The sequence below is a fragment of the Notolabrus celidotus genome, chromosome 4 (assembly GCF_009762535.1).
Source record: "Notolabrus celidotus isolate fNotCel1 chromosome 4, fNotCel1.pri, whole genome shotgun sequence".
NCBI lineage: Eukaryota > Metazoa > Chordata > Actinopteri > Labriformes > Labridae > Notolabrus > Notolabrus celidotus.
Window position 1 is genome coordinate 23961758 of NC_048275.1, and position 22472 is coordinate 23984229.

The following is a 22472-nucleotide window of genomic DNA, read 5'->3' on the forward strand; positions in this document are numbered from 1 at the left end:
TGTGGTCAGGAATCCGTACCCCCTTTATTAACTCCCAGCTCAGGTATGTATACTCCAAACCCGACTCTCCCACTCTCCAGTTCTTTTGATCCGTCTGTAAACACTGGAATATACCCATTCCAGTGTTGGCACAAATAAGACTGAAACACTCTCACAACACCCCCTACTTCCTTTCTCTGACAGACATTTAGAATACTTGAGTCAACCTCAGGACCTGGGATCAACCATTGAGGTACAATAGACCAACAGCCTTGAGGACACAAATCAACATTAAGCACTCCCATTTCATATTCACGTAGAAGAAGTGCAATATTCCACAAATCGTATGGGGTAAAAATAAATTGAAGTTCATAGCTGCCAAAAAATTAAATTCCGAGGAGCACGTGAAGGCAGCACTGACGTCAACCGGCAGCATTACGTTAATGTCCTGTGGAGGGCAGCACTGCCAGCACTACGGCTTCTGCTCTACCGGAAGTGTAAAAGAAGTGGAAGAAGAAGCACTACCATTCACTTCAACAGGAAAGATGGAAGAATACCCCTCTAAACAAGTAGCAGAAAACCTCGACGATCCCCCAAATAGTCGTCTTTTCGTGGTCACAAGTCGCTCTGTAACCGAGGATGAGCTACGGGAAAGTTTCTCCGTATTTGGGGACATCCAGGGGGTCTGGGTTGTCAAAGACAAGCAGACAAAGGAGTCCAAAGGAATCGCCTATGTGAAGTTCGCTAAGTCCTCGCATGCCTGCTTGGCAATGGAGGAAATGCACGGCAAAGTGTTGATGGACGGGACGAAACCCATCAAGGTTGAACGTTACTTCCAGTTTGTTGAAGAACGTTAGTAAGCCTACATTAAGAAGCTACACAGTCTCAGTCTCTGCTAATGGTGTCCAACGTTAGCAGCTCCGTTCTTATATTTTCTGTCGAAGGTTTGAAATGAACGTCCCCTCGCCACTACCAACGTCTCTTCTGGACACGATCAGTGTTTCGAGTGATGAGGTTTAGGCTCCGTTAGAGTAGGCCTCCCTGCAAAATTGAAATTAGCTGATGTTATTTTTCATTATTTTAATATCTAGCTTCACTAGTGAGAGAACCAGCAGGAATTACACACCAAAAACATGAAGTAAACCAAAGTGCGTCAATTTGCATGGTAACCTCTTTTCTCTTTGTTATTGTAGGTGTTCATCGCCCAGTCACGATCCTCAACAAGACACAGAGATGTTGAAGACGAGGAGCTGACAAGGATCTTTGTCATGATCCCCAAAACCTTCTCAGAGGAGGACCTGAAAGACACATTTAAGGTAATTAATAACCACTTCCCCCTTTTATAGTATACTTAAGTAAGTATCCTATTTTCACTTTTTCTTCTTTCTTATACAACTTCGATTCCAATGCAAATTAGTCAATGCCAGGGAATTCAGGTGGAGTTTTCTGGTTTTCATATACCAGAGAAATGATTTTCCTGTGCTGTATAAGTACATGAGAACTGGCAGATGTCATGGCTCTTTATCTGTTGTTTTAAATATGTAGAAGCCATCTAAGTATATATTGTAGACTCTCTTAAATAGGGATGCACCGATCCTACTTTTTAGGTCCTGATACCGATATCGATACCTGGGCTTTGGTATCTGCCGATACTAGCTGATCTGATCCCGGTATTGATTTAACAATCTCTATTCCTTAATGTGAGGATAGAATCATGTTTTCGCAACTTCATGCTTTTCTGACACGATGGTGAACTGTACCTGGGTTCCAAGTGCCAAACCAGAGGCTGGAATCCCTTTATTTCAAGGATCAGGAACAATCAAATCCAATAACCTGTCTGTTTTTTTCACACTTTGAATCCATTAATAGAAGGTTCCTTGCTTCTTTGCAGTAGGCTATGGCTGGCGTAAACTTCTTCCTTTGGGCTTCCATTATATTCTTAAGCGCAACGGCCATCCGTCGAAACATTACCGCTGCACATGTTTCTGGCGGAGTTGTTAGCAAAAGAAGCACGCACCTGAACTGCAGAGCCGCTGTAGTTATCCTCCATCATGCTCCACCGGGCAAAAATCCACAGGCTGGCTGGCACAGAAAAGCATAGAACTGAGATGAATATATCTGCCATATGGATCGGCACTGATCTAGCTTTTTGAGTCCGATCTAGCCGATATCCGATACTAGGATCGGATCGGTGCATCCCTACTCTTAATACTGTTAAGCTCTACTCAGCTAGTCCCTGTCTCTTGCTACTATAAATGTGAATGGAGTTACTGTCCTCTAAAACAGGAGTTCTCAAAGTGTGGGTTGGGACCCGGGGGGGGGGGGGGGGGGGGGGGGGGGGGCTTTAAAAGTTATCTAAAAATAGTAAATTTTACCCATTACAGTAAATAATATCAACAAAAATAGTAGCTAAACTTGAAATAAAACCATGGAAAAATAGAAACTGTAATGAGTTTTCTGCCTTTTTGCCAGATGACTCCTAAGTTTAGGGTTAGTGAACAGTTGATTATCAAAAGCTTCAGTAGCAGTAGGTTAATTCATAACGGCACAGGTAACAGCCACATGCTTCATGGGTAGGATAATTTTCTGCAAACCAGCTAAATGAATCCACATTAAATCACTTTGAGGAACAGTGGGAGTCGTGAGTCTTTGGCACCTATATTTTGGGGGTCGTGGGCTGGATTGTTTGGGAACCCCTGCTCTAAACAACCAGTTTAGAAAGATTGATATGAATTCTTTCATCCCTTTACCTCTATTTGTGTCATACAGGAATACGGTGATATTGAGTATTGTGTGATCATCAAGAATAAGACCACTGGAGAAAGTAAAGGACTGGGCTATGTGAGATACTATAAGCCCTCCCAAGCTGCCGTCGCTATAGAGAACTGTGACAAAAGTAAGACAGTGTCATATTTTTGTTTAATTAGAACTCTTGTTTTGTAATCTGGTTTGGACATTTTCTGTCACTTTGGTCTGTTACACTGATGATGATGATGATGATGATGATGATGATGCTTGTATTGTTAGCTTACAGGGCCATCCTGGCTGAGCCTCGCACCAAGACTGCAGCTACAGAAGACTACAGCGGTGGAGCACCCAGAGGTGATTACATGGGCGGAGGTGACACCATGAACCAGTACGCCTTTCCTATGGGTACGCTGACGTTTGACGTCTTTTCATATTTCTTTTTGTTATGTCTGTATTATCGTCAGTGTCAGTGAGACCAAGGGCTGGGCTAAATTGCTTAAAAATCAGGTAAATGGGTTTTTCCCATCCTGAATCACTGTGTATATCAAATCTAAAACAGTCACTGGCTGGCGTCACAAGTAAATTCTATTATGATATATAGAATAATTCAGTTTTGTAGTACTACTGATATTAATATCAGTCATGCTCTGAAATCTATAGCAGAACCCAATTCTCACTAAATATGAGGATCAGCCGTTAAAAAAACAGTATCGGTTGACCACTGGTACATTTCTCTGATTTATATCAGTCAAGCTTTATATCATGTATGGTTTGTTTAAGCTTGAAAGCTCAAGCAATACTTTTACTGGAAGATTTGGCTGTTTAAAGGTGACATATCATGCAAAATCAAAATTTTAATGGTTCTCTACCTGAAATATGTTTCCCTGGCATGTCTACAAACCCCCCGAGAATGAAAAAAATCCACTCTGCCCCTGTTCTGATTTCTGCACCTTTCTGTATGTGTGTGAAACGATCCGTTTCAGACTTCCGTGTTTTTGTTACGTAACAACAATATCCGGTCTGTCACGGAGTCAGAGCTCGGAGCTTGTTCAGCCCATAGACTGTATAAAATAATACTGAATCCCCCCTCCGTTTTTCATTACCTGCACAATTGTGTGCTAACAGGGAGCTTAGGAGGGAGGCATGCTAGTTGTAGGCTGCCTTAATAAACACAAAGGTCGGTTTTACTCCCCACGTCTGCAGATTTGAAGATCTAGTGGATGATTTTTATTTATCATGGATAAGTGCTAGCGCTAGTTAGCATAGCCACATAGCTACATGTTCGTAGCTTTGTACCATCTGTGACCAATCCTTCAGAAAGGTCCTGCTACAGGCGCCTCTCTGTCAGGATCAGATTCTGGATCAGATTCAGAGGGTTGAAGTAACGTGATCTCTGAGCAGCCGTGTATATTCAGCCAACATGTAAACATTAGATCAACGTGGCGGAGAGCCGAGGCCACATCCACTTCCTGAGGGGGCGTGGTCAGAGGGAAAACAGAGTGTTCTGAGGAGGGCTGAAGAAGAGGGCTTTTCAGGCATGCCAAAATCTGATTTCAAAGTGTTTTTTTGAGCATGAACTTTAAAGACATGTTTTGGGGACCTCTTAGACCAATATATATTGATGTAAAAAGCGTGATATGTCACTTTCAATGTATTTGGCCTGACCACTGAGCTACATAGGGGCAGTAAGAAAACCAGAAAAGTCAGGGAAACGACAGCAAGTACACCCTAAACAATGCATGTTACAGCCTTTCAGATTTGAGCCCATGTGACTTTATTTGTAAGCATGAAAAAAGGACAAAAATAGAGGGAACTAATGATGAACTCCAGCTTGAATAAACATTGATATCTTCATTTGTTAATTAAAATTAAAGTTTTTTTTGAAACTGTAGTAAGTTAGTGGAGATCGTTTGTGATTTGCTTCCTGCTGTGTTGCCATCCTGTTATGAAAAGAAATGTAACCCTGCTGTAGTTCCTCCTCATACAGCTGATCCCGGCAACTATCAGGTGATGGACTACCGCTCCGGTGATTTCACACGGTGCCTGATGATCTCAACACGGGCGGCGCTTACCCAGGAGCAGATTTTTTCTCTGTTTGACCTCATTCCTGGCATGGAGTACTGTGAACTGCAGAGAGACGCTTATGGGATGAGTAAAGGTTGGTGATGAAGCACACTTAGTACATTGAAATCAAAGCAAAGATATGGAGTCGGCATGAATGATGCAGTGAAACGTTGTGTTTAGGCTTCTTGGTAACTTCCAATAACCCACCTCTTAATCTGTCATGTGCCTTCAGGTCATGCTTTGATTCGCTACAGTAACTTGGGATCAGCTCTCTACGCCAAGGAGAAGATGAATGGCTTTGAATATCCTCCTGGAAACAGACTGGTGGTGAACTTTGTTGATGACGGGGAAGACCGAAGCAGGTACCTGAGCCACACACAGTCATGTATATGAGTAAAAGATGTACTGCACAATGAAGTTTGTTTTTAGCTGTAATCTAAAGGAGAAATATCAACGTTTTTCTCACCCTGTTGGTGGGAAAAAACAACTTGGCTAAGTTGACCTCAGACCTGGGGGTGGAGTTATATTTGAATGCACACAATAGCATACACTCATTCTGTTTAAGAAAAAGGGCCAAACTTAATGATCACAGATATGCCCTTTAACATTAATATATCCTTTAATTAAAGAAATGGCACCCACAGGCCACAGCTATTTACCTTATTATATGAACCTACTTTGTATGCCTTTGAAGTAACATTTTGTTTGTTGTTAAATATTCATGGGTGAATGTGGCTATAGCTCCCTGTGGCCTTAAACGACTGGGCTGTTTTCTTTTTTAAGGGCCCTAATGAAGTAGAAAAAGACAGGGAGTATGAAAGTGTACAGTAAACAACTAGGCATGTCAACTGACACTGTAAAAGTTGTTGGCACCACACAGTTAGAATGTGAAGGAAATCCCCACCTGAGCCATTGTTGTTAACAAAAACTACTCAGAGCAGTAAGCGGGTCTTGGGAACCACTGCTGTAAGGGATTGTCACTATACACTGTTGTCTTCTCACCCAGAAACAACAATCAGTGAAACATAATGTATTTTATTTTGTGCGGTCAGTCCTGTAGGTCGTATGGCCATGCAGTTGGTTGCAGCCCAGATGATGTCCGCAGTGTGGAACGGACCCTCCTCCAGCCAAGTGATGAAGCCTCCAGTGAGTACTCTCAGTTGGTTCATATTTTCTTGCTGTGAATTCACATTGAGGACAACCTGTAACCCATTATAACTTCAGAAAACAACTCACTCTGTAAATAACCCCACAAGGTTAATTAGTTCTTTGGGTAATTATTCCTCCAGGTCTCCTCTGCCACCTTTCGTTTTTTACAGTTTGAATAATTCATGTCATTAAAGCTGGCAGTTATTTAATAATCAGCTCCTGATTTGACCAAATACTTTTTTTGCAGTTTGTTGTATATGAGTCTTTAAGTTTTTAAGGTGAGTCACTGATCCTGATGTGTGTGTTTGTATCCACCAGGGTTTCGCTCCAATCTCCAACATGTCCCGCGTCCAGACAGATGTTAACCTGCCCTCTATGAAGAAGCTCGCTCCGCCTGACAGCAAGACTAAGGAGCGCTTGTTTGTTGTGTTCAGCCCCTCCCCGCTGCCTATGGATGTTTTGGAGGATGTTTTCTGGTAAATTTTACAAGTATTAACACCTAAAACTACTTCATTGTAACATTGTAGAGATATTTTTCATGACTGTGGAAAAATGCATGTACTTAAAATAATAGTCCATTTGCTTTATAGTTTAAAGTTCAGTTAATCTCTGATTTAAAGCCTAGTCGCTACAAATGACATTAAAGCATCAAGCTTAAAACTGAATCAAACCATAATGCTCCAGAATGTCAGCGTAACTTCAAATAAACAAGGTAAAAACAAAAGAACACACATGCTCTGATGAAAAGAGGAAGTGGTCAGTGAAAGAACCTGTCCTGTTACGCTCTCATTCCAATATTTATGCTCTTCTGATAAGCTACCACATGACCTCCAAAGTCCACCATGACCCAAGCATGAAGATAGGGTTATCAAGTGGGCAGTGGCACCTCCCTTTACAGGTGTCTAGTCAGGTTAAGTCCACAACACCTCAACAGTTAGCTTAACCCGCCAGACTACTCCCCAATTTCATGAAGGAAGAGAAAGGAAAAAGAGAAGAGCCTGTAGAGAGATGTTTAGAAAGAAGACAGGGTAAGCAGAAGCCGGATGGGAAGCCTATGTGGGCCAGGATTTGCTCACCCAAGACAAAGCTGTATGCTGTACCTCCTCCCACTCAAACAATTTTAATGAAGGACAAGAGGACAGTGGAGAAAGGGAAAGAGAGAGGAATAGTTTTACTTTTTCTCTTTGGCCAACTGACATCACTTCTCTTCCTCCAGATCCATCTTAACTGCATCATCTGAAATCATCATCTTTCATCTCCTTTACTATCTTTCACAAACTGTCCATGCAACTCCCAAATCTCCCAGTGATCAGACAGTCAACCGTGATATGAACCCTCTTCATCCTACTTCTACTGAACAAACCCTAACTTTCTTTTACCTTTTATACACCTCCTCTAAGTCACCCAGGGCACTGTCAGTTCTATGACGTGAACTTAGTCGACTATAGCACAATGCCAGGCCTCAGGTTGGAGCAGACTGTCTCTTGTTGAACAAGTACCTCCCAAATCTACCTGCATCTCCCATCCACAAGTCCTGCTTTCTAGTAATTTTTTCTCTCCTCTATCTGTCTCACTACAGTCGCTTTGGTTCCCTCATTGAGGTCCATTTGGTCCCTGGAAGAAAGGTCGGATACATGAAGTACGCAGACAAACAGGTGAGTTACGTCTGATTCAACTTTTAGATAAAGTAAGTGAAGTAAAACTGGATGCAGGAGTAACATTGGGGATGGAGGTTTAGTGAAAATGTTAAATAAATATCCTTCTTTATGTTAACGTCTGTCTGTCCCTCAGTGTGCTGACGAGGCCATGGCAGTGCTCCACGGTCGGGTTGTAAATGGGGTGAAGATGAAGGTGATGCTGGCCGATCCTCCCAGAGAAGAATCTCATAAACGACCTCGTACCTACTAGAACTCGTGAGACAAAATGACCGGTAAGTGCAGAGCTTCTTCTGTAAGTAACACCAGTTACAAAACAGAAAGTTGAGTACCAGAGGATTTTATATTCAAGGGATTAAATACAGTACAGGGAAAATTAACTCTGGAGGGCTTTTAGGAGGTTTCTGCAAACATCTCCAGTACTTTCATCTCTTTATTACTTAATGAAATACGATTTTAATAGTATTGTCACAAGTATTTTTCAGCATCATGCTTCAGGTAGACGACCTGTGAAAATCAATCTGATTTAGCATATGAAAAGTTGAATAAAGTAATGCACAGGAAGCTTATTTATTACAAATATGACCTCAGGTATTCCCTACTAGCACCTCCTCTTCCAATTTGAACATGTAGACCACAGTCATGGACCACAGTGACTCAGTTTTTAATAGACCCGGCCATCTCAGTCAGTTAGCATGTTAGCAGTGCTGTCCCACTAGAATGTAAAAGGGTTGCTACACTTTTATGCAGAAGTGTAGAACCTTAGTTCTGCTTCCATTTCAAGCAGGGTTAGGGTTGATACATGTTAGGTACATGAAGTTCTAAATACTGACTCCTTTCCATGGACAACCCACGTCAGTTTTACCTCCAACTAAGTTTAAACACTTGTAACACTTCCTGCAGTCTTCCATCCACCCGTCAACGGCCATTTGACATATTTTTCTGCCTCTGCTTTTGCACCCTCTTAAAAAACGTCAACAAATGTCTGACAGTTGTTTCTGTTGTTTCTGTGAATAACACTGCAGCTTCTTGTTCCCCAGGCGACTGTTGTCATGACACAATGACACCTGACCTGACAGACCGACCCACCGACAGACATCAAGACCGTCTCCCGACCTCTGACACGACCTTTGACACCTGTCTGACCGAAACCTTCTGCTCAGTGACCGCGTAGTGACTCACTGAAAACACATTAACAAGTGCACCGTAGCATCTACTGCTAAAGTGAAGTCTTACCTATCTACTGTCTGTGAACAGCCGCAACAATGTAAGTGTGTGTAGTTCGTGCTCAGTGTCAAGCTTTTACGCTTCATTTAAAAGTACATAATCACAGCCATGACACTGCTGCACTAACTGTTTTATAATTAGAGCAGTAACACTCAGTCTGCTGAAGAAACCTGAGTTTAAAGATCTGAAGAGTTTTGTTTCAAGTTATTGGCCACGTTTTCTTCTTCAAACATGGGCAGAACAGGGTTTGTAAAGTTGAATCTGGACAACTTTGTTTTTACAGATCTGGTCCTTTCTTTGTTTTCCTTTGTGTACTGTCCTGTTTTCCCATGTTAAGATCCCATGTATTAATCAGACTGTGAGCTCTTTGTCTCTGCATAAATAAAGATCAGTTGCACATTCAGTCTGTCTTGTGTCTTCCTCTTCTGAACCTGCCTAATGAATGACTTTATAACTCATTGTTGTCCATACTATTTTTTTTATTATGATGTAATGGTTTAGGAAACATAATAAATGTTGTAGTATTACAGGTTAAAAGGTGATCTGTCTTAGACAGTGGTGGACAAAGTACACATCTTCATAACTTGAGTCAAAGTATAGATCCTCCTGGTCAAAATGACTCCAATACAAGTGAAAGTTGTTCTGTCAAAATATTACTTAAGTTAAAGAACTGGAATACTTGCTTTTAAAAATATTGAAGTATTCAAAAAGTACTTCTTAAAATATCTTAAATGTATATTCACAAAGCATGAGTGCAGTCAAGAATACATGGATGTACATTCTGCTACATTCTGTTTATCTAGAAAACATTGTTTAATCTCTAAAACGTTTAACATGAAATATTAACTACAAGCACAGACAAGTTTCAAATGTTCATCTTGAATAAAACGAGTGTGTTAGCTACAGACCTCCACATGCTTTCTCAGGTTAGATGCTGATGTTTTGTAGGCTGTGATGAAGTTTGTGTGGTAAACAGATCAGAGATTTACAACAATACGAATCATTCTTTATTTCAAAAACCTCAAACGTGGGTTTAAAATATGGCTGTGGTGCTCAGTTAGAGAATCATCATCCTTCTTGGCTGCTACACTCAATCGAGGTATGGCTACACCATTGAGACAAGCACACAAACAGTTTACAGTCTTACATGATCTGATTTCAGAAAAGAAAGTACATCAGCTGACTTCAAAGCAAAAGAAGTGAGTAACTAGAGCACTGATAGAAATGTAGTGGAGTCAAAAGTATGATATTTGTCTTTCAAATGTACTGGAGTAAAAGTAATAAGTTCCCCCCAAAAGAAATACTAAAGTAAAGTACAGATACTTAAGAAATGTACTTAAGTACAGTACTCAATTAAATTTACTTTGTTGATGTCCACCACTGGTCTTAGATGCCTTAGGTTAAGACTCTAATGTGTTGTCATTTGCATATCTTCTTTTTTCTCGTCTGATTTTCTGTCATGAACTTATTTTATTGTTTAGCATTGTGAGAAAATATAATTAAGTGTAAGTGAAATGATAAAAAAACCATCAGCATGAGGTTTGGTGCTCCATTGTTTATGGTTTGAAGAAAATTAAGGTTGAATTATTTGTTAAGGAGATCAATGAAATCAATAATGTGATTACAAAGGTACTCCATATCTGAATAAAAAGAACACACAGATAATCAAGCTTCTCTTAGTAAGTATTGTAACAGTTGTAAATGTGTTGCTGATGAGCTTAAAAGTGTAAACATTAGTTTTCTTAGGTTATGGACTGTTTTTCAATATAATTTAAATCTGATTTATGCAAATACTAAGCTTTCCTCACGTTGGGACCCTCAAGAGTAAAGCAGGGTGTCATGGATAGTGTCTGCAAAGGTATTTTTACATCCAGAATAAGATATTGGTATTTCACATTTGAAAATCAAAGGCACTAAAACTGGACTAACAGTTAAAAAATATGGTCAGGACATAGCCAGTTTTATTGATGCATTATGAAGTGAAGCTACCGTCTGTAGTGTGTTGTGCTTCATTACAAGGCTGATCACACCTTGACCGTGTAAAGAGGGTCCGTGCTGTAAACTTCTAAATTATACAAGACATAGTGATCTGATAGTGTTTGTTGTGTATACAGTCTATGTGTATGGGAACATATCAACAAATTAGAATGTCATGTAAACATTTTGGATTTTCTATCAGCTACTCAAGAGACTGCTTTGTGGTAAAGAAGCCCAAACCAAGCACTGGGTTTATAAATGAACCTACTTTTTGGACGTTGGACTTTTCCGTATTCTGAATACTTTTTTTTTTTTTAAACTTAGGGAAAACTAAAGTAATTTGAAAACTGGCTTGAAGTATCTCACTTAATGTTAAAGAATATATCAAATATGAGAGTACCTTTTTAAAATAGATTACAAAATATACAACATTTTCATGATATTCTGATTTGTTGAGATTCAGCCGTTTGTCTGGAGATGTAAACCTGTAATAACTGTGTTTGACCACTAGGGCGCAGCAAGAAGAAGTTTGGAATGTATCAACTTTAACTTTGTACTTTTAGGTCTGTTTGGGGTAGGGGACTGGGTTTTTCTGGCCTTTTGTTTGGTGACAAACTTATATGTAAAAGCTGCAGCAGTAAACCATCACTGTAGATCCCTGCTAAGGTCTAATCTGAATGAAAAATGATTTGATCATCTTTACCACAATGTGGAATTCTACGGCATCAAGAACAGGCACAAACTGGATGTACAAATTTTTATTTCTTCAGGAGGCAACTCATTATTTACATACAGAGGTGGTGGAGGTTGGTGTCCCTGCTCGGGTGTAGCTATAGCATCAATATGGTCTCAGAGGGCGATACATTACTTAGCAACAGAGGCTTTAACATACGCTACATGTAATTGATTTCTATCGGGGTGAACGATCTTGACCAGATTGATGACAGTGCGACCTGAAGCTTTTATCTTAGTATGAGAAAAGGTGAAGCTCTGAACAGATTCAGTTTCCTACAACAGAATCATTGCTGTTCATTAGCTACATTAACGTCAGCTCCTTGCAACATCCATGGATTAAATCTTACCTCACAGTACAATCAGGTATAGTGCTTTTATTTTAAAGCCCTCCTAATATCTCACGTTCCAAATCACCTTCAGTATTTTACTTGTGATTAGGTAGAGAAGCCCAATTTATCAAATGCAATTTTAGTTTTAATATTCAACCTTTGGGTTCATCAAGCGACTAAAAGCAGCCAATTCACCTTTGAAGGAAAATTCTGATGAGCAACATTCATGTGGCGTTGGCCCTGATGAACTTTAATTAGCTGTAGGGTACAAATTTGAACACCTGATGGAAAAAAAGGCAGAGGATGTGGTGGGATATGGGAGGGGCAAGACAAAAACGGGGAGGGCAGTGATATGATGATATTATCAGGCTTTATTTCTTGAGTCTCTGAAATTAAAATCGTTCAAACATCTGGTCTTGTTGTTGTTGTTGTTGTTGTGTAGCTCCATGCATCCATCAGTCCCTCCCCTTTGTCACTTAGTCCATCCTAACATCCACCTGACAGTTCTTCTCAGTCCTCAAGTGCCAGCGTGTTGAGCTCCTCGTCGAGCTCCTCCAGATCTTCTCCCGTAAACAGGTTCTCATCCACTGGGACCTCCTCGTCTTCATCCTCATCCTCATCCTCCCCTTCTTCGTCTTCCCCGCCTCCCTCTGCTCCCGACAGGCCATTGGCCTCAGCACCACCGCAGGCTCCGTTCAGCTGCTCCTCTGAAGGAGAACAGGGGAGGAGTAGCAGAAAGATGATGAAGATTTTTAGATTATATTTTGTTTATGCTATGTATAACCATTGTGTTTAATGTATTTGGCAATCCAACCAGGCAGAAATCAGTCATTAGTTCATCTTTTTTTCTTACCATGGTCTGCTGCATTTGGCCGATTCTTACTCCTAGATGTGAAACGGTCTGTAGATGCTACGGTAATGCCTGTGTTGTCGACCTCTTGTGGAACAAAACGGGATAAGTCTATGTCCTGGATCTCTGCAGCATCGATCTGAAATAAATATGATGACAGGTTAAAGAGTGGTGCAAGTTAGAACTTTAAATACATAAGTAGAAACAGGGAGGCAAGCGTGTTTTGGTTCTCTGGTACAGTTACAGTGCTGAAATGACCCTGAAAGCAGCATGTCCCTGAAAGCAGCGTACTTGTTTTATTTATATTAGGGTACGATTTTTATTAAGACATTTATCTCGATGTTTGCAGTTTGAAGAATCGCATCCCTTACTTTTTAAAACTGCTTTCACATTATCATCTTAGTACCAGAAGAAAACCCATGAACCAGAAAATTGAAGCCTGAGAAGGAACCAAAAGCACAACTGGTTTTAAATGTGTTGAGCTAAATGAAAGGAAAACAGAACAATAATTCCCTGTAGGATTAAACTGGCATTAATTTACAGTCTGCGACAACTCAGCAGCATAGCATTTTACTACTGGTGTCATTAACATGAAATAATGTTATGCGTTAAAAGGCAGACAGGTGAAATTAAGCACAAATTACACCAACTAAATATAGAATGAATACCCTTGTGTCTGCGCTGAGTGACTTTGCATCGAGTGTAATCAAGCAGAATAATAAAAGTTAATTGATGGAACAGGAAGTTGGCTCTCTCTTTTGAGAAGTGGGAAGAAAAAACACAGAGCCTTGATAGTCTGTTTTGACCTTAATTGTAATTTTCTTTTTTAACACTGGGCACTAATGGATCAAGAGATACATTTGCCTGTGGGCTGGGTGTAATTTACTCTATTAAGCTGAAAAAGGCAGCCATTATCATAGGATGATTCATTTTTCCTTCAGTGGTAAACTTTGTTTAAATAATGAATGGATTTCTTCACATAAGAGCAACAAAGTCAGCATAACAGGGAAAGAAACTTGAGTTTATAGCCTCTGTCACGGTGTTGGAAATATTCAAATACTAAAAGGTCTTATTGAAATATTTAAAGCAATTGCAGAATACATTTTTGGTTCACAGACAACTGCCTGAATACATCCACCTCACAGCATAACTGCATCTGAGTAACTCACTCAAACTGAGGAACAGTGAAAGACTTGAGTGCCATAACAACACGGTTATACTGCAGATATTGCATTAGCTATACAAACTGTATCAGACTCTAAACAACGCTGAGTGCAGTTATTGTGCTGGGACTTCTCATAGAGCACAAAACAATATGAGGTTACACAAAGCCAAATTAAATAACTGGTTGTGAAGATTTATGATCTGCTCAGAAGGCAGGGACTGGCACGGATTCTGATGTTTGGGCCTTTTATAAATACCTCTTCCTCATCCTCTTCCTCATCACTGCTGTGGTATCGAGTATCCGTGGCGTCGGCATCATCGTCGTCATCGTCAACCAACTCTGGGCGGAACTCGAACACCTCACGGCCACTCACCTACAGATGCATGATATTTGAATTAACTCCTCACTTATAAAGTGAGCACATAAAAACGCACATAAACAAGCACCCATCTGTTCTCTTTCACTTACAGAAGAAGATCCTGATACTCTGAACGCTTTGCTTAGATACACCACCACACACAGAGTGAAGTCAGACTTACCACTAACGATTTTCCAGCCTTAAAGTCAGCCTTCTTCTTCTCCATCTCCTCTCGTGCTTTATCCACCTGTTAACCAACAACACTGTTTTCAAAAAGTACAAGAGGATCCAAGACAAGATCTTAAACTATTTGAGAGTTCAAATGAAATCTTGTAAAACATTGTCTTCAACCATTGGAAGCCTTTAAAGGGATAGATTGGTGTTTTTGAAGTGGGGTTGAATAAGATACATGTCAAAAGTAAGGGTATTAGCTACAGGGGGTACTTTTCAGCTCGGTTCCTTTAGGGAGAAAGCGGCCAGAGAATTGCAAAGGAAGCTATAGAAAGGGACAGATCTACTACATGATTGAGCAAATTTTAACGAACCCCAATCAAAGCACAGTTATTGATGTAAGTGTACGCTCTATTTGGTCAAATCAGTCAGCACTTTACTTTGCCATCAGAAAATTTGCAAAATCTTCAGATGCGACGCAGACATTCTCCTGCCTGCAGCATTCTGACCAGCTAATGGGGTCTATGATGTGCAGCGGTTGCTAGCCCAGCTTCCAGTTTAACAAAAGGGGGGGGGGGGGGGGGGGGGGACTTAGCTAACCGGTATACCCTGTGGGCAATACATTTACTATTGACAAACACCTCATACAACCCCACTTAATAAATAAATACCCCTTTAATTCCACAGGGACATACAGGTGTATTAAAAACCCTTTTACTCATATGATGAACTATTTTTTATAAAATGAACGTGTCTCAACCTTCTCCTGCCTTTTCCTCTTCTTCCATGCCAGGAAAGTCTCCAGGGTGATCCGAGTCACATCAGCTCCCAGAGCGGCTCGCTGCAGGGACAGAAGCAATCATCAGCATGTGGAGAAGAAAGACAGCATCCTGGTTATTTCAGTTACATGACGCTCAGAGGACACTGACACAACAGACCCCTGCTGTGGTAGACATGCTACTTGGTACTCATATCTTGGCCGTATCTTGAGTCAGCGGGACACATCGTGTAACATTTATTGCAGCTGTTTCAGACTTGATTCTTTGTGCATTTTTTTTTTGACTAGAAATCATTTACAGTATTTCAATATTTTAGTAGATATAATTTTACAACTTGTACTTTATTTGTTTAAAAAAAGCCTTTGGAAATGTCGTTAATATTTGTCCTGTATTGTAATAGTATACATTTTTTTCTCCTGAAGTGCAACAGAAATAAAAAGGACTTCATTTTTACTAGTACTTGTGTTAGCTGTTTAATAACATGATGGTAAGCTTACCACATCTCTAACAGCTGTGGTTAGCAAAAGTGTATTATTATGATTGATATCATAATCGAAGGCAGCAACCCTGCTTCATACATACATGACACAAGTGTAAAGCCTTTGTTATGTAACATCTCTCTCTTTCAAGCCCTATAATTAGCCTCTATCTAAATCACAACCAACATAACATCTGGATTACTGTTTTTTCCTTCCTGAATCTATAATTGGCAAACCAGAGTGGATCTTTAATACACATCCTCTCATCTGTCTTTACCTCATTTTCAATCAGTTCCTCCAGCGAAATTTCATCCTCTTTCTCTTCCTTCTTCTTGTCTTTTTTCAGAACAAATCCAGGTGGCAGAGCGTGACGGTACATACAATTATCGCCACCTCCTGGACACACCCAGAACCAGCCATACTTATTACCCTCTATGGCATCCAGGAAGTACCTGCATACCTGTGAACAACACAACAGAGTAGGACATAATTTAATACTAGGGATGTAACGATACACTCGACCCATGATTCGATTCGAATCACGGTTTTTGATTCACGATACGATTCACTGACGATTCTCCAACGATTTTCAAGAAAACTGGATTGAACTCAAAATTTAAATAACTATTATTATTATTACTAGTATTAAAATAACATTTTCCATGTCAAAAATAACACCAAATGCGTTTTTTCCCCCAAATCAAATTTTCCTTCACGACACAATGAATATTACTGACGGTATTAAACAGCTACGGATCATATTAAGGTGTTCAAAATGTTAAACATGCTGAATATCAACATGAGGAGCAGGCTTATAAATAATCTCTGTGGACACATGGTCAAAAAGTGAAGACCCAGACAACATGTGGATTTACTGCAACAGGACAACTGAACAGAATCATATTTTGGACTCACAGTGTCCAGTTTTCTGTCTACTCGTTCTTATTGAGAAAAATAAGCATGTGGATGCGGTCATGTGTCAGCTGGGAGCGCAACCGGGTCATAAACAGTCCAGCGGCGGAGGAAAAAAGCGCTCGTGGTGACCTGTCACTCAGCCGCAGCCACCAGCTGAGCGTCTCCGCTGTGTGCAGTCAGCTGATTCTGAAACCTTTAAACTTAAAACACCTCCACTCAGCGAGTGACGAGAGAACAGCGCAAGAGACTTAATGATGTTGAACAAACGGAGTATAATGCAGATAGCGCCTTCTACTGTTTAAAAATAATATTACGCTACAAATGAAGTTGAATCGATTTTAATCCATCCTTATTTGTATTGTTTTTTTCCCAATTTGCGATATAGCCTTACATCCATATTTAATACATAAAACAAACGTGGAAAACAGAACTCCATATTATTACTATGTTTGAATGATTCAATTCTTGGTTCAAATGGCAGCAAAGTCGGTCCTTTTCTTTGCTTAGATACATTTCTTGCATAATAGGCTCACAAGAAACCTCTGTAGATTTAACTCCGTTGGATTCAGTCCTCTGCATTCCCCTCCTAACATTCATTTTACTTATTTCACTGTTCATCATCAGAACCAGGGGTGCAGCTCGCTTGGCTGGAGGTGAAGCTTCCACAAAAACTGCTCTCCCTAGTGGCTGGCTGCAGTATAGGTTAAAGTCTCCGTCTCCCCCATTCATTTGAATGGGGCTGCAGTCAAACTTTAAAAAATAAATACACGTGGTATGAATGTTTCTCACATCCGTATGCTGTGGTGGATTATTTGACTGTTTTGTGTTCAAGGCCTCTTTTTTCTGAAAAGCTTCTTTTTCGTTTGTTATTAGAGGTTAAAAAATGGGGGTTTACTTCCGGGTTTGCTTTGATTGACAGCTGCCGTAGAGGGAAACTCCATAGGATCTTGTGACGCTATGCTGTAGGGCGGAGCTCGTTGCAAAATGGCTGCGCTTTGGAACTGGGTTTTTTTGGCTTCAAAACCGAACAACGGGAAAAGGCGAAGCAATGCTGTCCATTTTATATACAGTCTATGGTCAGAACACACTCACAATATGCGTTTTGGCTTTTATCTTCTCAGATTCTCCGTGTTTTTTGTTGATCACCTCCTCCAGCTTCTTCTCATCCCAGTTCTCCATAGTGTCTGATAGGGAAAAAACAACAAAAATAACTTTCACAAGTTATCACGTGTTTCAAGAGGATTCAGTTGGAAATTGTCCAAGTTGTTTAGTTTATATTGATTCTGATGAACCATCAGTGTAAATGACAAGTTAGAAGAAAATAATCAGATTATGATTTGTAAACATCACTCAGCAAACAGTCTCCCACACCTAACACTGACCTTTCTCAAGCTCTTCATCTCTTTCATCCACGTAGAGGCTTCTCTTCTCACATTTCCTCTCCATTGACAGATCATGGCTGAACTTGCACCTATCACCTTTAGTACACTGGCCCTGCTTAAAGAATGCGCACAGCACTGACTTTGGGTCCACACCTGCAGCAAAGAAGAGACAGTTAGTGTATGTGTAGTGTAGTGTAGTGTAAGAACAACCAGAAAATATTAAGGGTAATCTGGAGTCTCTTCCACAGAATCCAATCCAATCCATTTTATTTATATAGCACATTTTAAAAACAACAAGGTTCCGAAAGTGCTGCACAACAAATACAAACAGTAGAAATAAATAATAGTAAAATTTAAAATACAGTACATTAAAAGACAAAGAGAGCAACATAAACTCTCATGCTGTATTAAAAGCCAGGGAGTAAACGTGAGTTTTAAGACGTGATTTAAAAGTATCCAGGGTGGGGGCCATTTTAACTTGGGTGGGTAGCTCATTCCACAATTTAAGAGCTACCACTGAAAAAGCTTGGTCTCCCCTTGACTTTTGTCGGCTTTTTGGCACGACAAGACACATCTGGTCAGCAGACCTCAGTATTCTGGAGGGGGCATAGATTTTTATGAAATCAGAGATATACTGAAGTGCCAGACCATGCAGTGATTTCAAAACAAACATTAAAATCTTAAAATTAATTCTAAAATGGACAGGGAGCCAGTGGAGGGAGGCGAGAACGGGCCTGATATGCTCATGTTTGCGGGTTCCTGAATGTGCGTTAATTACCTTTGCTGACTTTCTGAGCAGCGACTACAGGTTTAAACAGCTCATTGAGTTCATCCAGCTCCTTTTTCTTGTCACCCTTCTTAGTGGTCTTATCATCTGCAAGGCCAGCCTGCAAAAACACACATCACATCCATTTAGGTTAGCTTGTAAAAAAGTGTATAGTAGTTTTATTCTTTTTACATGTATACAATATAGTAAACCATCAGTTGCCCATTTCCCTCTCTTGTAAACGTGAAAACTTCTCAGCTGAGACTTTAAATCAGTTTGTGAAGAAACAGTGGGAAATGGCAAGGCGAAAAGGCAGAACATTTGATTTGATGGAGAGAAATCACACAGAGCGAGAACAAGAGTGGCATCCCAACCTGTCTGGCACCTTGCTGCCCTTGTTTGACTTGCTGCGTGACGTTCTTGATGAACTTCTGTTGTTTGGCCCCTTTCTTGTTCTTCAAGCCGAATGTCTTATCCTAGGGGGAAAAAAATAAACATTCACACGATTAACCTTCAGTAGCATCCTATGAGCAAGCAGTTCCAACAGCACAATATTGACTTCTGCCGTTCTGTTTTATCTTAACAACTCTACAAAATACAAAGGATTACAGAGAACCCACATACCATTAAGCCCATAAACATTTTGTGATTCTTTTGGTTATCCCTGACAGAATTTTGAGGGTGGAAGTAAAATCTTTGGTGGTTAATCAAAATGATGCTTCTAAATTACAATGTAACAGAACGATCACATTTAACTGTCATGGTCGCAAGTACTTAAGTACTTAGTTTGTCCCTCAGTCCTCTTTTACTTCTGTACCTGGTCTGTGACAACGAGCCACAGGCCTTTGGTCCAAGCTAAAGATGGAAATATCATTAAAAGGAGATCAGTGATTTCCAAACATTGTTTCACTTTAGAGTGTTTAGCATCCACTACTCAACTAATGACTGCTGTGTTCTTAGGGATGATATTCAGCTCTTGATTGTTTACAGTTTCCAATTGTTTCTCAATAGCAATAGAGGAATAAGCTTTATAAAACTTTTATTACACACATCACTACGTTACGTTAGAGCAGATTTTAGATCAGGGGTGTCAAACATGCGGCCCGTGGGCCAAAACTGTCCCGCCAGAGGTTCCAATCCGGCCCGCGGAACGACTTTGTAAAGTGAAAAAATGACAGAAGACAATAAAAGTAACTACTATTTTAAATTTGTCTTCTGGGGGTTGCATAAAATCACAGTGCTGACTGAGCTCTATTTCTCAAAGTGAGAAAATAGCTGTATGCATAATCCGGTTGAGATTCATAAAGACTTTTTTGAAGCACTATAAGATGATCCACTAACTACTAACACTACACGCGTGCATACAACACTGTCCAGCAAGCAAACTGTTCCTCCTGGAGCTGTCCAAAATAATCAACTTTACCTTCTTCATTATTGTGATCTCTGTTCTTTTGCTTTTAACATTACACTCTGTGTCAGGTGAATAGGTAACCTGTGTGTTTGGTGTGTTTGCAGCAGGTTTCAGGGCTTAAAGAGTAAAATATTCAGCCCCACTATGCTATACAACAGCTGTTTTTGTAGAAAGAGAGTTAATTTAATATGAACATCTACAGAATGTACTTGTACTTTTTTGCATTAAAACAAAGGGGAAACATTTACAGTTTTCATTATTTATAGGTTACTATGTTGTGATTTTAATGGTCCGGCACACTTCAGATCAACTTGGGCTGTATGTGGCCCCTGAACTGAAATGAGTTTGACGCCCCTGTTTTAGATTTTGCCTGAGGTTTGTGGACTATCAAACACCTCCTTTTATGCAATCACACACCACACATGGAGTACTAAGAGCTATCACACAGCTGGACTTCCTTAGTGTCACTACCTGTCGTGACGTAACACAAGTGATAAGTGACTGTAATAAGTATGTCCCTTTATCATTAACACACATTTAACATAAAATAAATTCACAAACTTAAAGATAAAGAACAACCCGGCACATTAACACGTCGCATTGTGAGCTGTGTAAGAACAGGAGGCGGCATGACGTCAAGATAGTCACGTTGGCAGAGATATGTTGCATGGTTAAAGGACTCCCCGGACTCTTTTACAGATTGGCATCCACATTGTCAGTGCTGTCATCTTTGGAAAACAACTTAATGGTTAGGCATTACAGTGAAGCCGTCCAGCCGGCACCAAATCAGGCTTAAATCTGGTCCCCCATATATCCCAGGGCCGACCACTAACGGGCCGATCACAGGCCCTTGGACGCCTGTTCATGCGTTAGAATCAGAAGGACACTCGTCTCTTCTCACATTAACACATTGCTGTGTATTTAATAAAATCGGAAATAGTTGTTTGTGTCAACTATCAACCAAATAGGAATAATGTGATCACATTACTGCGGCGGCTCGGCCCTGCTAGCATCCTGACCGCGTCACACATTCATCTAAGTGAGCAAAGTTTGCCACTTGACAGCTAGCTAACTCGCTTAGACATTAATAGTTATTTAATTTTAAAACACACATCTAACTTCATTCCCACGACTATTGAATAAGTGGATAACGTTGACATCAACCATATGGACAGGGTAACTTCAGCGTTTCCTCCTGACCACTTGTGTTAGCTACAGTTAGCAGTGACAACCAGCCCACAGCGCGTTATCTGAACACCGACATGCTAACTCGTGTGATTATTACCTCAATTATCTTTTCCTTTTTCTTCTCTTGAGTTTTTTTATTCCCCCCGGGCGGGACGGGTTTCTTTGGAGGCATGTTGGCTCAGGTACAGCTATATATATTACACGTATTGCCGATAAAAATGATAGTGATGTGGGGATTCGGCTGGAAAGTCAGCTTCACATTACCCAGTTGTAGCTAACAGCAGAGCAACGGCGCGCTTAGGCCACATGTGAGTTGTCGGTGATGTCATTGCGCACCGCGAAATGCACCATGGGAGCTGTAGTCTTATAGAATAGAAGAGCCTATATTTGTCATTGTCAGGTGTACAATGAACAGTGGTGGACAGTAACAGGGTAAATTTGCTTGAGTACTGTACTTAAGTACATTTTTTGAGTATCTGTACTTTGCTTGAATATTGCTTTTTTGGGACACGTATTGGTTTTACTCCACTACATTTAGAAGGCAATTATTGTACTTTTTACTCTACTACATTTCTATCAATGCTCTAGTTACTATTGTATACAGTCTATGAGTTACTCACTACTTTTGCTTTGAAGTCAGCTCATGAATATCCTTCTCTTTCTGAAATCTGACCCCTAAGACAGTAAAATGTGTTTGTGTAGTTCTGTTTGTCTCAGTGGTTTAGCCGTACCTGTATATCGTGCTTCTCCACAGTTGAATGTGGAGCAAACACAGAGCAAATTTCACTCAGATCAGGCAGTTCATGTGGAGGTGGTAATGATTACTATAATTCTCTACCTGAGCACCCATGTCCATATCTTCAGCCTGTGTTAGAGGTTTTTGAAATGAAGAATGATACGTATCATTTGAAATGTTCACCCTGTTTCCCACTCTGCCCAAACATACAAACATTCACTGTCAAACATGAGAAAGCGTGTTGAGCTATAACATTTGTTTCATTCCAGATGAACATTTCTAATAACTAAGTTGTCTGTGCTTGGAGTAACTTAGTTCCTGTTTTTATTCCATGGTACAGTTTTTAGAGATTTCAAGTAATGGTTTCTAAATAAACATGATGTAAGCGAATGTACTCCTATGTTTTCTT

General features: G+C 40.2%; 2 protein-coding genes across 5 annotated transcripts; one reads left to right on the top strand and one right to left on the bottom strand.

The window, feature by feature from the left end:
- Positions 1 to 407: 407 nt before the first annotated feature.
- On the top strand, positions 408 to 15642 carry rbm45 (RNA binding motif protein 45). 4 transcript variants are annotated; one of them, XM_034681286.1, is made up of 11 exons: positions 408 to 800; positions 1173 to 1295; positions 2749 to 2875; positions 3007 to 3132; positions 4700 to 4885; positions 5024 to 5153; positions 5844 to 5937; positions 6259 to 6416; positions 7520 to 7595; positions 7732 to 7870; positions 15201 to 15642. In XM_034681286.1, exons 1-10 carry the CDS (start codon positions 423 to 425, stop codon positions 7846 to 7848), a joined length of 1515 nt encoding a protein of 504 aa, XP_034537177.1. In that variant the 5' UTR covers positions 408 to 422; the 3' UTR covers positions 7849 to 7870; positions 15201 to 15642. The 4 variants fall into 4 exon arrangements, with proteins under 4 accessions (XP_034537177.1, XP_034537179.1, XP_034537176.1 ...); XM_034681288.1 differs by having other exon boundaries at positions 4715 to 4885; XM_034681285.1 differs by lacking the exon at positions 15201 to 15642 and adding an exon at positions 8636 to 9225.
- On the bottom strand, positions 11543 to 21659 carry zc3h15 (zinc finger CCCH-type containing 15). Its single transcript, XM_034681289.1, has 11 exons — positions 21425 to 21659; positions 19103 to 19204; positions 18741 to 18849; positions 17963 to 18115; positions 17673 to 17764; positions 15943 to 16125; positions 15168 to 15248; positions 14418 to 14483; positions 14135 to 14251; positions 12717 to 12852; positions 11543 to 12570 (listed from the first exon to the last, which is right to left on the bottom strand). Exons 1-11 carry the CDS (start codon positions 21497 to 21499, stop codon positions 12374 to 12376), a joined length of 1311 nt encoding a protein of 436 aa, XP_034537180.1. The 5' UTR covers positions 21500 to 21659; the 3' UTR covers positions 11543 to 12373.
- Positions 21660 to 22472: the final 813 nt, after the last annotated feature.

What these genes read in the sequence shown, in the direction of transcription:
- zc3h15 (XM_034681289.1), bottom strand. Translation starts at nt 21,499, where the DNA reads ATGCCTCCAAAGAAACCCGTCCCGCCCGGGGGGAATAAAAAAACTCAA. An exon ending in AGAGGAAAAGGCAGGAGAAG is followed by an intron (nt 14,484 to 15,167) that starts GTTGAGACACGT and finishes GTTGGTTAACAG; the next exon opens with GTGGATAAAGCACGAGAGGA. An exon ending in AGGCTGGAAAATCGTTAGTG is followed by an intron (nt 14,252 to 14,417) that starts GTAAGTCTGACT and finishes ATGCATCTGTAG; the next exon opens with GTGAGTGGCCGTGAGGTGTT.
- rbm45 (XM_034681286.1), top strand. Translation starts at nt 423, where the DNA reads ATGTCCTGTGGAGGGCAGCACTGCCAGCACTACGGCTTCTGCTCTACC. An exon ending in TATAGAGAACTGTGACAAAA is followed by an intron (nt 2,876 to 3,006) that starts GTAAGACAGTGT and finishes TTGTATTGTTAG; the next exon opens with CTTACAGGGCCATCCTGGCT. An exon ending in CGCTTATGGGATGAGTAAAG is followed by an intron (nt 4,886 to 5,023) that starts GTTGGTGATGAA and finishes ATGTGCCTTCAG; the next exon opens with GTCATGCTTTGATTCGCTAC.